Source organism: Serinus canaria, chromosome 5, assembly GCF_022539315.1.
Source record: "Serinus canaria isolate serCan28SL12 chromosome 5, serCan2020, whole genome shotgun sequence".
Taxonomy (NCBI): domain Eukaryota; kingdom Metazoa; phylum Chordata; class Aves; order Passeriformes; family Fringillidae; genus Serinus; species Serinus canaria.
Window position 1 is genome coordinate 1977501 of NC_066319.1, and position 15432 is coordinate 1992932.

The 15432-nt window shown below is 37.8% G+C and overlaps 1 protein-coding gene across 1 annotated transcript in view; it reads left to right on the forward strand.

Moving 5' to 3' along the window:
• The window catches only part of ELP4 (elongator acetyltransferase complex subunit 4), a 140677-nt gene extending 125579 nt beyond the window's left edge, over window positions 1-15098 (forward strand). The window contains exon 10 of the mRNA XM_009097177.4: window positions 14531-15098. Within this exon, the coding sequence (XP_009095425.3) occupies window positions 14531-14662 (132 nt within the window). The 3' untranslated portion in view covers window positions 14663-15098. The remainder of the gene's footprint in view (window positions 1-14530) is intronic.
• The last annotated feature ends 334 nt before the right edge of the window (window positions 15099-15432 follow it).

Here is a 15432-nt window from a genome sequence, read left to right on the forward strand (position 1 = left end):
TAATAATAATAATAATAATAATAATAATAATAATTTTTTGAAAATGCTAGTTGATCTTTTTTGATTTAAAACTTACCTATTGGTTACTTCAGAGTAGCAAATCTTTCTGAAATATAAATGGTGGTTTCCTGCAATCCATGGGGCAGCTTGACTGTTCACAGTGCTGCTTTTAGGGCAAGATCCTGGGTCTATAACACAGAAATATGGCTGTGGGGGCTGGTTCCTACTTTATGTCTTCTTGTTCTTGTGGCCATAAACCCAGTATTGTTCAGTGAGCTGCTTCCTGTTTGTGTGTCATTTCTAAAAGTCTTCTGATGTTTCTCATTCTGCTATGAACACTGATAAGTCTGTGACATTCAGTGAGCTTACAGGTGATGATTTAAGGGGTGCTTGACCCCAGGTAAAAAGGACCCTGCAGAATCCCAGATAGGCTCAGGTGCAGTGAAGTTTGTCCCTGAGTATGGGACAGCTACTGTAATAGCAAATACCAAAAAAAATTGAACACAATCCCCAAAATTTATTCTCATTTAGGAGAGTGGTTTCTTAAGTGCAACAGCTTTAGAAAAGCCATAGAAATATTCCTCCCAAGCTCACTGGGTTGTGTGCTTCAGTTATTGTTAGTTATTGGAGGAGATACCATTAATTGGTTGAGTTGGATTGGATGACCTGGTTTGCTGGGAAAGACAGACTTATTAGAAAGGTCAGTAATTTATACTACTACAAAAATTCTTTTGTTCAGCCCAGGAATGACCTAGTTTTGCCTTTTCTTTTATATCTCTATGCAACTCAGAGATGCAGAAAGTAGGGCAGGGGATACTGAAGAGACATTTGCCCAAATGACGTGGTCAGCTGCTGTTAGGTTATTAACTATTTACTACATTCTTTATTTATTATTCTATTTACTATAAGATTAACTATTAGCTAAGTTCTGGTTCAAGGAACCAGTTACAGAGCCATGGTGTTGGGGGAGAGAGCCTGTGCACAAGCACAATAATCAGTTAAGAGCAGATATTCCCCCAAAAGGGGTCACTTACAATTTGCATTACTTTTCATCTGATATTATTATTATTATTGCTGTGCAGATATCTTACACTGATTGCTTTGTGATGCTGAATGAATTCATTGTAGTCTGGCACTGAGATTGGTTTTAGACTGTGGAAGTGATAGTGACGGATGAAAAAAATATTTTTCTATAGTTATAGCAAACCAAACCACTCCTGTGCTTCCCCTGCATATTTTGAAGTGAAAACCTCTTTGTTTTCTACGTCTCTTGTCAAAAATACGAAGCTTTAGTATGTCAGTGTAGTCTATTCAAATGGAAAGAACCATTTAGATATTTTTTTTCCTTTAGAGCCTCATCTTTTTCCAGTGCTGTAGCTGTTCCCCCTGGCAAGTTTCAGCTGCATTCAAAATACTCAAATAAGATGGTCTGATAAGGTTGCCTTGTCTCTTAGGTTTTTACTTCTTTATAGGAAGAAAGGTTTAAATGGTATTTAGGAGAAATAATTACGCAGGGAGTACAAAAATATATTTCTTACTGGTGTTTCTTCCCTCCCTGCAACCTGTTTTCATGCTATGGGTCAGGACTTAACAGCTCTCAAGAGTGTCTGGCTGAATAGTGGCAGGCTTCTGAATCTCAAATCAAGTGCTCTTCAAAGCACCTTACTTCACTTGAGATAAAAACTAGAGGCAGGTTTTTTTCTATCTGGCCTATTCATCAAGTATAATCTACTGAATTGTTGACATTTCTAAACACTAAAGGGATTTTAAAGATCTTATTGCTCTAAAGAGACTTACTTGTAGTACAGAATAAAGGAGTGAAATGAAAAAAATACTGACACATGAAAAGTACAAAACGAAATAACTGAAAGCTGAAAGCAAATAGCTGTAATTTGACATATAGTTTCTTTACAAAACACATTTTTGATGTAGGGATCTGCACAAATGTTCAACCCTCCCCCTAACTTTCTGATAAATAGCAATGTTTATTTTAATCAAAATTAGTCACAGAATCTTGCATTTAATGTGATACCAGTTTCTGTCATTCATATTTAATATATTTGTTTTCATTCACACTGAGACCTACTGTCTGAAACAGAGTTGTTTAAAAAGAAATTAGTGTGACCTGTCTTTTAACCTTTCCCCTTCTCATTCTGTGTTTAAAGTTCCTTAAAAGCATGAGTTTCCCAAAGGGTGGGCAGAATGTCTGCTTGCTCACCAGTGCAACTTTTCTCTCCTTTTAAAAAGTAATCTCAACCACTGAATAAAATGCAAGTTTTCATAGCAAAAATGGGTTGAGCCAATATTACAGAGATTCAATTACACTTCAGGGGTTTCTGAAGTCCAAAGATTATTTGGAAATAACACTACAAAAGGCTTTGTTATCTGGAGTTTGAGAGTGTAGCTCTGAGTCACAGGGGATTAGTGCTGCAGAGATATCAGAATATGAATTATGTAATGTCTGCTTCCTTACCTGGGAGTTACAGGAACTGAACATAATTCAGAGGCAGTTTCATCATAGCAGAAATACCTTTTTTTTTCCTCTTCTGGACTGCTTTTTGCCACAGCATGAAGTATCTCCCCTTGGCATTTGCCACTGCAGAGCTGAAGTTCCTAGCTTGTGAAAACCTGCAAAAATAAACTGGTCATCTGTTTGTAAATGTGCAGAGTTTTGTAAACCAGCAATACATTTATCTTTCTAAATGATCCTTGCTTTTAAAAGAGAGGTTAGTAGCAGTAGTTTGCACTTACATGGCCCTTTTTCTCTTCTCTCTCACTGTTTTAAAGTGATTGAATAATTTGTGTTCCTCCACACGTAATAATCCTGCAAAGCAGACCCAGAAAAATACCTGTAGCAAAGAAGAGCTTGTCCATGCATGAAAAGCAAAATAATGGGGAAAAAAAAAAAGACAAGAAGCTCCAGAAAATTAGCCTGCTTCAAAAAGCCATTAAATTGTTCCCATCCCTGAAGCTTTACAAATGTGATAATTGTTGTGTTCTGGTGGTGCAATATGTTTCTGCACCAAGCTGAGGAGCAAGCCCTCGTGTCTGGAGGAGGGAGCAGGGCTGAGGAACAGGGGCAGGGAATCCTCCCTGTGGGCAGCCTGTGCTCCAGGTCTGAATGCCCAGAAATGCTTCCCAGCCCTGCTGGGCTGCCTAGCAAGGGAAAACTTCTCATTCCAGCTGACTTTCAGAAGTAAATACACAGCACAGGCCTGTTCCTGCTGTAAAACAATAACCCCCCCAGCCCTCTCCAGCTAACATTTGCTTTTCTAGCTGGCAAACCATCATTGAAATGCACTTGCAATGGAGACTTGCCAGTGTGGGTGAGCTGCCTTGGAGCAGAACCTTTCTGTGAAGTGTTTCTGTGAACCGGGTGATTTTATCAATTGGCAGAATAAATCTGATCAGTGTTTTGGTGCAGGTGCACAAGGGTGCTAATGAGTTTTCTGAAACGTGACAGGAGCTGAGATGGAAGCCTGGCAAATTGCAGTGAACTTCACCAGATAGTTTTGGATGCAAACTGAAATGTTTGCTGTGGTTTTCAATTTAGCTGAAATTTTTGAGGGTGACAGCAACACCGTAATCCTGGAGCAGATGCCTCTGCTCTGAATGCTGTTTCTCCCTCCTCCCCACATCCACAGCTTTTGTTTGTACACACAGTGCCTCAAACACTCCTCAGGCTTCCCAGTAGAGAGCCTCAAGTTGTTGTAGAGCATCGTGGGCATCACCAGCAGCTCTGGAAGGTTTCCAGTGAACCATCTGTGGTGTGGTAGGAAATCTGTGCTCCGTGGCAGGCTGCAATGCCATTCAGAGAGGGAGCAGACACACTGCAGGCACTGATTCAGTGAGAAGCTTCCCAGAGTTGTGGGACTGAATTCCTCCCCTTGACTTTTTAGACTGGGAGGTAAGAATTTGGTTTGAGGGAGTCACTCAGGTTTCCTGAATAATCAGCAGCTATGGACAAGCTCTTGCAGGGAGGATCCATCCCAGCCTGGTTTATAATGTGGGTTAGGCTGAGTGGCTGACTTGTAGACAGCTGCAATTAGGTTGAATGAATCCATCAGGGAAGAAGATGTGACATGAACATCAGCATCCACCCAGGCTGTCCTGAGAGCCCTGGAATTACCCAGCCCTGCATCAGTGCTCTTACGTAAGCCCAGGGAGGAGATATTCAGCAAAAAGAACATATCCACAGCAGAAATGCCCTTGCTTTGGACACAGATGGTAGCATCAGACTCATGAACTACTGCTGGAATTTAGAGCAGTGTTTCCTTTCAGGATTTAGACAATAGATTCCAATCTCAACAATATATTCTCAGTGTCATGCCTAGATTTTATAACTAGATTATATTAACTCCTGGCCTCCATCTTTGCCTTTCTTCACTCCAACTCTTCTTCAGCCCTTTGTCACTTTATTTCTTTCCCCATGGCTGTGCTCTTTGACTCACCTTTCTGAACATTACTTTTTGAGTTAGTTTTTAAGGGGAAAAACCCCTTTAATAAAGCATTAATACAGTATTTATATATCATTACATTTTTCCTTCTGCCTTGATGTTTTGCTGTTTTCCTTTTTACCTGTTTTGTGCATTCAGACCATAAACTCTTCAAGACAGACACTCTTTCCTTTTGTGCCTGATAAGAGCTGTATCAATATCACTACAGTGTGCTGTGTGAGTATTTAATCCAGTATTCTTGTGAGATTCCCACAGGTTTCTCTGAATTTTGGATCAGGCAAGCAGTTGAACACACGCAGTCCTTGGGCAGCCTATAACCATTCCTGATGGATCCAGCCCTTTTTATAAGCTTCTTCATGATCCAGAGACTGCAGCTAGAGCATAAAGGACCTGTATTTTTATCTTCCACTTGAGTCCCTTCGCATGTAACAAATCCAGGTGTTGGAATTTTTCTTTGGAATTAGTTTGTTTGAACAATTGTACTTTCCTTTCCTGACACTGAAAATAATGACTGGAGCTGCACATCCATAAACCCACCCATCTCTACCCAGTCTGGAACTGGAACCTCTTCAGCCACCCAAAATACCCCAGGGATGCATTTTTACACAAACATGTACAGAAAGGCATTGTATTGGTGCAAGCAAATATCTCTGAACAACAGCCAGTGTTATAAAACCAAGCTTTAAATTCAGACTCAGGAATCCAGATTTCTGGTCAGAAAACAGAAACAGGACCATGTGGCACATCCAAACAAATCAGCAGAGCTTGAATTGAATTCTCCTGGATATTATCATATCCCTTCTGTAAAGCAGATACACTGAAAAGTGTATCAGTGTTCTGAAATGTTACATGGATTTTTGCAAAATCTATCATTAAAGGAAGTAGGTTTATTAATGGCTTTTAATTTTGGCATGTGTCCTTAGAAATGCTGTTCAAACAATCTGTTGGAAACCCACAATAAAACGTCACTGTTCTGTAAATGAAGTGAAAGTCAGAATCGCCCTGGTTTCATTTTACATTTTCTAAGTGGGGGGAAAATAGGAATTTTAGAATTGTGCTCAAATGTTCTCAGTAGTACATCTATCCTTTAGCAGACAGACTTATACAGGTAGACGGTTATTTCTCAGTTATTCTTACTAGAAGCCTTCTCACAGCACCTGGTGTTAGCAATAGATGGCTTGGGTTGTGCTGCAACTTTAAAAACAAAAGAAATAGGACTTGCATATGGTAGATGTTATTTTAACATGAGTTTTAACATGGGTTGATATGGTTGTTTCTTATAAGTCAAGCACAGTTATCTAAAATGTAGAAAAAAATTTAGAATGCTCTTTCTAAAAGTCAAGTCTCTTTATCTTTAAGGCCAGTTTGGAACATGTAGAAATGCAATTTTAGAAAATGTAGTTTAGAAAATTCCTGCTATCTAAAAATGGTGCTGTAGTGTCAGTGAATACAGCAGAACAGGAAGGAGCTGAGTTCATGTCCATTATACAGAAAAATAGTTACCAACTGGTTTATCTCCTGAATTTGTTAAAATACTGAGCCCATTGTAACATGAGCCTAAAAGATTCATAGTGGATGGTGTGACAGTGTTCACAGGGGTCCCAGGGTGAGGGAAGAGATGAGAAAGTTGGCTCCATGTTCAGAAGGCTTGATTTATTATTTTATTATATCTATTATATTAAAACTATACTAAAAGAACAGAAGAAAGGATTTCATCAGAAGGCTGGCTAAGAATAGAAAAGGAATGAACAACAAAGGTTTGTCTGTGACCCAGACAGTCTGGACAGCTGGACTGGGATTGGCCATTAATGAGAAACAACCACAGAGACCAATCCCAGATCCACCTGCTGCATCCCACAGCAGCAGAGAATCATTGCTTGCATTTTGTTCCTGAGGCTTCTCAGCTTCTCAGGAGGAAAAATCCTAAGGAAAGGATTTTTCATAGAACATGTTGGTGACAGGATGGTTTAAGAGTTTGTGTAAGACTGAAGTGCAGCTATGAGAGATTAGTTTGGCTCCATTCTCTCCACAAAATAAATGTTGTTGATTGTGAGACCCCATCATTATTTGTGAGCCAAATTTGACAGAAGCCATGTGATTTCTGCTTGACACAGGCTTAGGCCAGTTGGAATGACTTTTCTGTTCCTTGCTGAGAGAGCTGTTGATGTCTTCAGTGGCCAAGTGCTTATTGTTTAGTCATTGAGAAGTGAACTTCTATTAACTCAGCAGTTATTACTGTGAGGCAGTAATGAAATTGTTGTATATTTTCATTACAATGTTTTGGTATGTAAGTAATTACAAAGTTATGTCAATAGAAGTGATATGTCACTCCATGTCCTAGAAAAGAGGATTAATTTCATCAGAATACAAATATCTGTATATCTGTAAACAAGTTGAGGTGCTCCTCAACTTGTGAGCTTGGCAAGAGAAGCCAAAACTTGTAGTAACCTCCATGTCAAATATCTGAGAAAAACGTTTCTCTCTTGAAGAAATTTAGAGAAAAACCTTTCTCTCTAAGTGAGAAAAACCTTTCTCTCTAGAAGAAATTTAGTCTTGTACCTGCACATCTTTGTGTTTGCATTAAGCCCAAAGGTAGAAATTACTACTGCTAATTAAAAGTTAGTTGATAATAAATAGACACAAAGGGGAAAAACATCATGCAAAACATCTCTCCTGTGGGGGCTTTATGGGATGGGGAGAGTTCTGCTTCAAAGAGAAGTAAGTAGGATGCAAAGCTCCCCAACTAAGAGTCTGCATCTTTCATTTTCCCAGCATTCCTAAAATTCTTCTCCCCACCCCCCTCTTCCCCCTGAACCAAATCCCTTCGGCTTTGGTGACTTCAGTCTTCATGGAGCTGTGGCAAATGGAAGTAGAAGGGATCTGGAGAGGTCATTAACCCATCTCCCTGCCCCAAGGCAGGGCTGCAGCCACACTAGACTAATAAGCTGCTTTTTTTCTTTTTTTCTTTGGTCAAAGATCCAACTAAATGAATTGTAAAGATTTTTGGGAAGTTTGGGCCCAGCTGTTAAAGCTTCATGTAACTCTTAACAGAGCCACAAGGTTGACTTCAGTGAAATTACTTAAATATGAATCAAATTAAGGACAAACTATCACCTCATTTTTAATGAGATTCAGTGATTTTGCAACTTTGGGTTTGTTTTTTTTTTGTTACAGTATTACACTTAAAATAGGTATGAAAATATAATAATGATTTTGGAGTAATATAGAGAATTACTTGGGGTTTAGATTTGTGCCAATACACATATATCTGCTTATCACATTGTTGCTAAAAAATGGTTGCTTAAAGCGTTTTACAGAATATGATTTTTGTAACCCTCCCTAAAACAATCCCCTTGATAAAGTAAGATACACTGGCAAAACCACTTGCTAGTATTTTCGTGTAGTAGGATAATTTTAAAAATGATAAATATAATTTAATAAATAATATTTTAAATAAAATTACATTAATAATAGTAATGGCTGAAATTAATTACATAAATATTATTTCATAAATAAGATTTATTTAATAAATTGTTATTTAAATTATCATTTTTAAATAAATATCAAATAATAAATTATATGTAATTAATAAATAAACCAAACATAGCAGCCTACTGGAAGTTCCTGGAATAGCCATGATGTGGATCTTTGCATCCCAGAAAACCATCAGTGAGTATCTGGTCCTCTGTGCTGGGACTGGACTCACTGTGCCCCTTCTGAGCTGTCCTTTACCATCATCTCATCTTCCACTTCTGCCTTTTTTTTCCCCCCTGTTGAGAACAAATAAAGTAATTAGAAGTTTTCTTCAGGCAGAGGGAGGAGCAGACACAAAGTATGTCATAAGTTTTGTCTAAACTGTTTTCCTTAGGTAATGCCTGCCCTGAAGCTGTGTGCTTAGCTGGCTTCAGTGTAATTGTTCCTAGCCTGCAAAGCCTTCCTGACTGCCCAGAACAGCACCACTACTCCCACCAAGCCCCTTCCCCAGCTGTGCCCTGCTCCTTCTTCTCCTTTTTCTGCAGCCACTGAATGAAAATGAAGAGTCTGATTCTGAGGATGCCGAGTTTAAACCTTGCTGACAACCTCTGTGGGTGAAAATATTGTGTGATCATGTGATTAAACACCCTGAAACACTGCAGATACACAATTAACTTTGCACAAAGGAAGTTTACTCCAGCATTCCTGAATATTTCACTGATAAACTTTCCTTTCCTTTGATAAACTCATAAATACCTTAGTATTTAACTGATAAACTTTCCATTGATAAATACCCTAATATTTCACTATTAAACTTTCCTTTCCTTTAATAAACTGATAAATAATCTAGTATTTCATTGATAAACTTTCATTTCCTTTGATAAACTGATAAATAATCTAGTATTTCATTGATAAACTTTCATTTGATAAACTGATAAATACCCTAGTATTTAATTGATAAACTTTCATAAGTACCCTAGTATTTCATTGGTATACTTTACTTTCCCCTGATAAACTCATAAATTTCCAAATATTTCACTGATTACTTTCCTTTAATAAAGTGATAAATATTCTAGTATTTCATTGATAAACTTTCCTTTCCCTTGATAAAATGATAAATACCCTAGTATTTTACTGATAAACTGATAAATACCCTAGTATTGTATTGATGAACTTTCCTTTGATAAATTGATAAATACCCTAGTATTTCACTTTCCTTTTCCTTCCTTTCTCAGAAGTTATCCCAAGGAGGGTGATTACAGGATCCTATTTGCACTTGCACGTTTACTTTGGCCACATTATGACCATTTTGATTTAAAATACTGGTGCCCTGCCAGCTTGCTCTTTGCTACAGAAAGTTTTGTGGTTCTGGAATATTTTAGTAAACTGTTAAATAAACTAATTTTATGTCCAGCATTTATGCTGTGGATGGGTTTTTGCTGCCCTGTGAAAACCCACCTGTTTGGCACACCCAGTGCATAAAATTTGACTTTTCTGCAGACTTTTAGGAGCAGGGGAGCTGTGCCCACATTTTGGGCTGGGGAGAGGGGCAGGAAGCAGGAATGGGAAGGACACTTCCAGAATGGGTGAGAAGAGGAGGAGGAGAACAAACCAGGGAATTGTTAAACATTCTGGAAAAGCAAGTTCTAACAGCATCAGATTGTTTGTGAAATTGGTTTGAAGATACCTTTGCCATGTGTTTTATGTGCCTCTATGCCCTGTGTCTGAAATGGAGGTGACTTTGCTGCCTTCTCTCCCAAAAATATTAGGAAAATAACACAGTTGGTATTTGTGAACACAAGGAAGGCAAGGAAGGGGAGCCTGGTGCTGAGTTTGAACCCAGAGGCTGGAAACAGAGGCAGGAGAAATGCAGGAATGTCAGGGACAGGAATGAAGAGCTTGGGTGCAGAAAGCTGAGATTGGGGACTGCAGATAATCAGAGAAGGGACATTTTTGGCATGTAAAGCAGTTGTGGGATGGAAAGCCTGGGCAAGGATTGGGATTGTCAATGTGAGCAAAATCATCCTGGCTCTTACCAGGCTGATCAGAGAAAGCTTGAAAGGGATGGGGGTCAGAGCCTCAGAAATAGCAGAGAAGTCTGCCCAGCAGAAAACATTTTGTGTTTAACTGGGGCTTTAAATGGGATTGTTTCTCTGTGGTCAGCAAATATCTGTGAAAATGGGGTGCTGGTATTCCAGAATGATCAGCCTGTTCACACCATCCCTTACTGCCTTAGCTCAAGTGACCAAAATGTCCCTTTTGGTACCAAAAATAAAGGCCAGTTGCTTAACCTGTAGATGTCTGTATGCAATGAATTTCCTCTTTTCTTGTGGCTTAACATTTAGAATCTTTTGAAATGGTGTTAATATTTTAGGATTATTTTCAGCCCTGTATATGGGCACAGAGAAAACTTCTCCACACAGAAAACATAAGGAATGATATTTTGAAATAACCTGTTCAGGTTTTGTTCACAGGGAACATGTGTGTGTCCAGTGATTCTGATCTTAATGACAATCTTGTCATATTCAGCTGTTTTCAAAGGACTCTGGTGTGGTTTGTTGTTCAGAACAGGTCTGGTCTAAGGATGAATGTGGTATATGCAGTGAAATGTGCTTCCTGGAGAACCAGCAATTCTTTAATAAAGTTTGAAAGTTGGGATTGTAGAGGGAAGGATTGCAGGAGGAATGGTGTCATAATTAAAACATGGAAGGTATGGTGTGTGTCTCTGCCAATACCACTGAACTGCTGTGTGGTCATGGTGCTTCAACACAGCATTTTTGTTTCAATACTTTTATTTTGAGTCTCTTGCTTTCTGAGTGCCTGACTTGGGGATTCTTGGAGAAATCCTAAGCACCCAGCCACAAATGAAGTTGGCATTTGAACATGTGGAATTCTGTAAAATGCTAAACATTCTGGAAAAGCAAGTCCTAACTGCCAGAGATTCTGTTTCTGAAATTAGCAGATACCTTTTGCTATGTGGTTTATGTGCCTCAATTCCCTGCCTCTAAAATGGAGGTAACTTTGCTGCCATCTCTCCCAAGAATATTAGGAAAAATAACACAGTTGGTATTTGTGAAGCATTCAAGTGCTATCTACTGACATGTGTTATTGAAAAGCCATTCTGTCTGCAGAGCAAGGCTGGAATAGTGTACAATAAATGTGTCAGAAGAGCTCAGAGAAACAGTGACAAGAAAATAAAACACTGGCTAGCCAGTCACCAAAGGAATAGCCAGTCCTCAATGAGCACTGTGCACCCTCTTCCCTGAAGAAGATGGGGAAGGAGAGAATAAGGCCTGTATAATGAAATTCTGTATCACAACAAATACGTCTGTGAAAGCCTAACTCGCTTCCAACACCAAATCTAGGGATCTTGAATTTCTTACTTTGCCTGTCTAAATCTTTGTAAATTTGTAGACATTCTTCTATTTTCTGAAATAGACAGTATTATAGTAGTGTGTGTGTGTGTGTGTGTGTGTGTATATATATATATATATATTATATATACACATTATAGTGTATATATTCTAAAAGTATATATTTATTTATTTACATTTCTTTTATTTAAAATATAGTAGAAAAATTCTAAAATAATATATTTATTTTACAATAAATATTAGCAAACTAACACAGCATTGACATAAAAGATTTTTTTTTGTTTTCTGACCACACTTTAAAGTCCAGGGCGGTATGTAAATAGACAGAATTATAGAAGTATATATTTTTAAAGTATATTTATATATATATACTATTATAGTAGCATATATTCTAAAAGTGTGTACATATACATATACATATATATACATATATATATATATTACAATTACATATATTGTGTATGTAATTATTATTGCATATATAATTATATCCATTAAATATGTTATAATAATATACATATATACACTATTTTAGTAGTATATATTCTAATATATATATAATTTAATAATTATACATTTATAATTACATATATTGTATATATTGTATATATAATTATATCCATTTTAAATATTATAATAATGGTATAATATACACTATTATAGTAGTATATATCTTATAGTAGTATATATTCTAATATATATATATATAATTTAATCATTATACATATATAATAATTATATATATTGTATATATAATTATATCCATTTTAAATATTATAATAATTGTATATGTCTATATATACACTATTATCGTAGTATATATTCTAAAAGTTTATATATAATTATATCTATTATAATTACCTATATTGTATATATTATGTACATAATTATATCCATTCTATATATTATAATAATGGTGTATATATAGACTATTATAGTAGTATATATTCTAAAAGTATGTCTTTATTTATATTTAAAATATATTAGTATATATTCTAAAATAATCTATTTATTTTAGAATAAATATAACGGTGAACACAGCATTGACATGAAAGATTGTTTTTGTTTTCTGACCCCACTTTGAAGTCCAGGGCAGTGTTGCAGGGCTTGCAGTGGTTCCCTGTCTGTGATATTTAGTCAGGAATGTTTAATCCCTGAGTGAGATGAGTTTGCTGGGTCTCGGTTCTGTTTACTCCCCATCACAGAGATGCCAGCAGGGGTGGGAGAAGGCTGGATTCCTTCCCTTGTCTCTCCACCTCCCACACCCCCCTGCCCACAGCAAAGTACTGTGCACTTTTTTAGAAAGAAAATGTGACTGAGAAATCTGCCAAGTGCTCCCCTGTACTTCCCAGCTTCTCCTTCTCTGCTTTGTTTTGTGCTTCCATCCCCTCCCACAGCATCCAAGTGGTGCCTTGGCTTTGCCCAGCACACCTTTTGCTCAGCAGCCAGAGGAGAAAGGCTTGTGCCCTGTGTGTGATGTGTTGAACTGAGGCATCATCAGCCACAGCCAGGTTTAACCTGCCTTGGAGTAAGGGGAGAGCTGTGGGTGAAGGATTCACTGCCACAGCGCTGGTTTAAGGCAGCTAAAATTCAGAGCTGCAGTTGCTGTGTGCTGTTTACAGGTGTGTGGGTTGTGCTTCACAGGCAAAATGCTGTCAGTAAATACACACCTCTCTCCTATTCCAGCTGGGCTGTGGCTCCTCACCCTGCACACAGCCTTTCCTGCTCCTCATGCATTACTTTCTGCATTTCCTTCCCTTGGAGAAAATAACAGCACAGTTCTTCTCCCAGTGCTGCCCACAGCCAGGAGTGGCCAGGGGTGGGAAGCCCTTGGGAGCATCTCTCCAGTTAGAGCCAGCAAGGAATTCTGCAGTCAGCTCACTGCAAATGCAAAGATTTCCTATGCTTTTTGATCTAATTCTTATGTTACAGAAGTGTTCGAGAAAGGGAAGCTGTGTTTAGGTGTGATAAAAGCAAAAAATGGGGCAAAGCTGAGAATAAGGATAGTCCACAGAGCCTCCTAATTCAGTTTTGCAGCCACTGCTGTTCTCCTGTTCCCTTCAGAAGCGTGTGCATTTTAAAGGAACCACCCAGTTTAGCCTTTTCCTACTAAATCTTTCAAGAAATATGCTCCTTCCATGGTACCAGTTTCATAAATTATTGCACTGTGCAGAAGATGCCCGACAGTCTCATCTGACCCAGCTTGGGTCCAAAAGCAAGCCAGTCATTAAGCGAGTAAAGCCTCAGTTTTACATTATTTTCACCTTACTTTACAAAAGGCTAAATGGTAATGTCATGTCTTTTTTACATCTCCCTCAGAGGGAGGGTGGAAATATTTTTGTCACAGTTGAAAAATAAGGTTTATTGTGCTAGGACCATGTGCTTGTGGGCAGCCATGTGACCTCTGTCTCTGTTTCCCCATCTGTAAACTGGATTTAATGTTCCTACAACTCACTGGGGAGGGCAGGCTTTGATTAACATGTATGATTGCCTTCTACAAATGCAGCTCTGTCACTGCTGGGTTTTATTAGCCACTATCAGTAGAATATGAGGAGGAAACGTGGCAGAATAAAGTGCAACCAGGGTGAGCCCTCTGCATCTTCTGACCATCATATAATTTATTTTCAGACTCTTGTCACCATGTGTTCATATTTAAAATAAAACTCTACTTACACTGCATAGAAATCAAATAATCTGCTATAGAAGTAAATAATTTGGTGTAGAAGTTGACATGCAGATGAAACACTGTTTTTTTAAAGGGAAAATGCCCATAGATGTATTTAAATACCTTGAGCAAATTTGTATTTTGTTTAGGAAATTTTCATAAGGAAAAAAATCTGTTCCAGTTTGCAGAATCCAATATATTGAAAACACCAACCTGATCTTTACAGAAACTGTGACGCACAGTCAAGAAAGCAGCAATGAAATTTAAAATGTTGTGCCTTTAGTTTGTCAAGTACAAATTCTTTCTATCATTCCTGTTGTGCTGAGGTTTTCAAAATGTAAGTATTTGGAACATGAGAGGAATATTATGGTAGATAAGTCTTTTTCTCTCTAGAAGACCATCGGGAAGTGCTTTATTTGTGGGAGCAAACGCGGATCAGTCAGGGAAAAGACAGCATTTCCAAATGCGCCATGCAAAACGAATTCATCTCTTTTTTTTCCTCTCCATGTTTTTCTCTCTTTCCTCCCGCTCTCTCCCCTCCTGAAACCCTCCTGCCACAGCGGCTGCATTTGCCTCCAGACTTGTCAGACACAGTGAGCCGCGCGAGCAAACAGGATCTGGCAGGATCCGCCAAACTGCTGAGCTCAGGATGTGGCGCCATGGCCATCGGCAAGAAGCACCTGGACTTCTAGTGATTTCTGCTTAGCAGCCTCGCTCACATTCAGCTGACACTCTCATTAGGAGTGTTAATGACTTATATAAATATTTTTCTTAATGATTTGACCCAGCAGTCTTTAAAAATATGTGTTGTCATATGATGCCTTCCTTTTTTTACCTTTTTTTTTTTTTTTTTTTTTTTGCGTGTGTTCTCTTTCTTTGTACTAAATTTGGTCTCGTTTGGGTTTTGCTTTTTGTTTAATCTTCTGTTCTGTTGGGTCCTGCCATTGTTCTGCTCCATTGGAAACAGGTAGCATTTTGTTCCTTTACTTAAAATACAAAAATTGCAATTACCCTTTCATTTATTTTTTTTTAACATTAAAAATAAAGGGATGTTTTTCCCAAAAGATTTTTTTATATATAATATTTTGTATGAATAATGGCTTTATTGAAATAAAGGAATGGAACTAAGCAGTTCGTTGTCATGTGTTATTCAAACAGCAAGCTGCACATTTTTTAAAACATGCATTTCTGTCTTAAATTTCAGGAAATCCCCACCTCATTTTATTAAATATGTAATAATAAATTTATAATGCATAAGATAGTTTTTATTCTAATAGGCCAGTAATTGAGGGTGGGGGTGTTTAAATCAGAATATATTACAGATAATTACTTTGCCTTATGGCTTACTACATGGTTTAAAATGCACTTAAATGGAATTTCCTAACCAGAGAGGAAAGAATTTATTTCCTTATGTAGTTCAAAACAGTAATCCCAAACAATTGAAGTCAGCACTATGAAATTA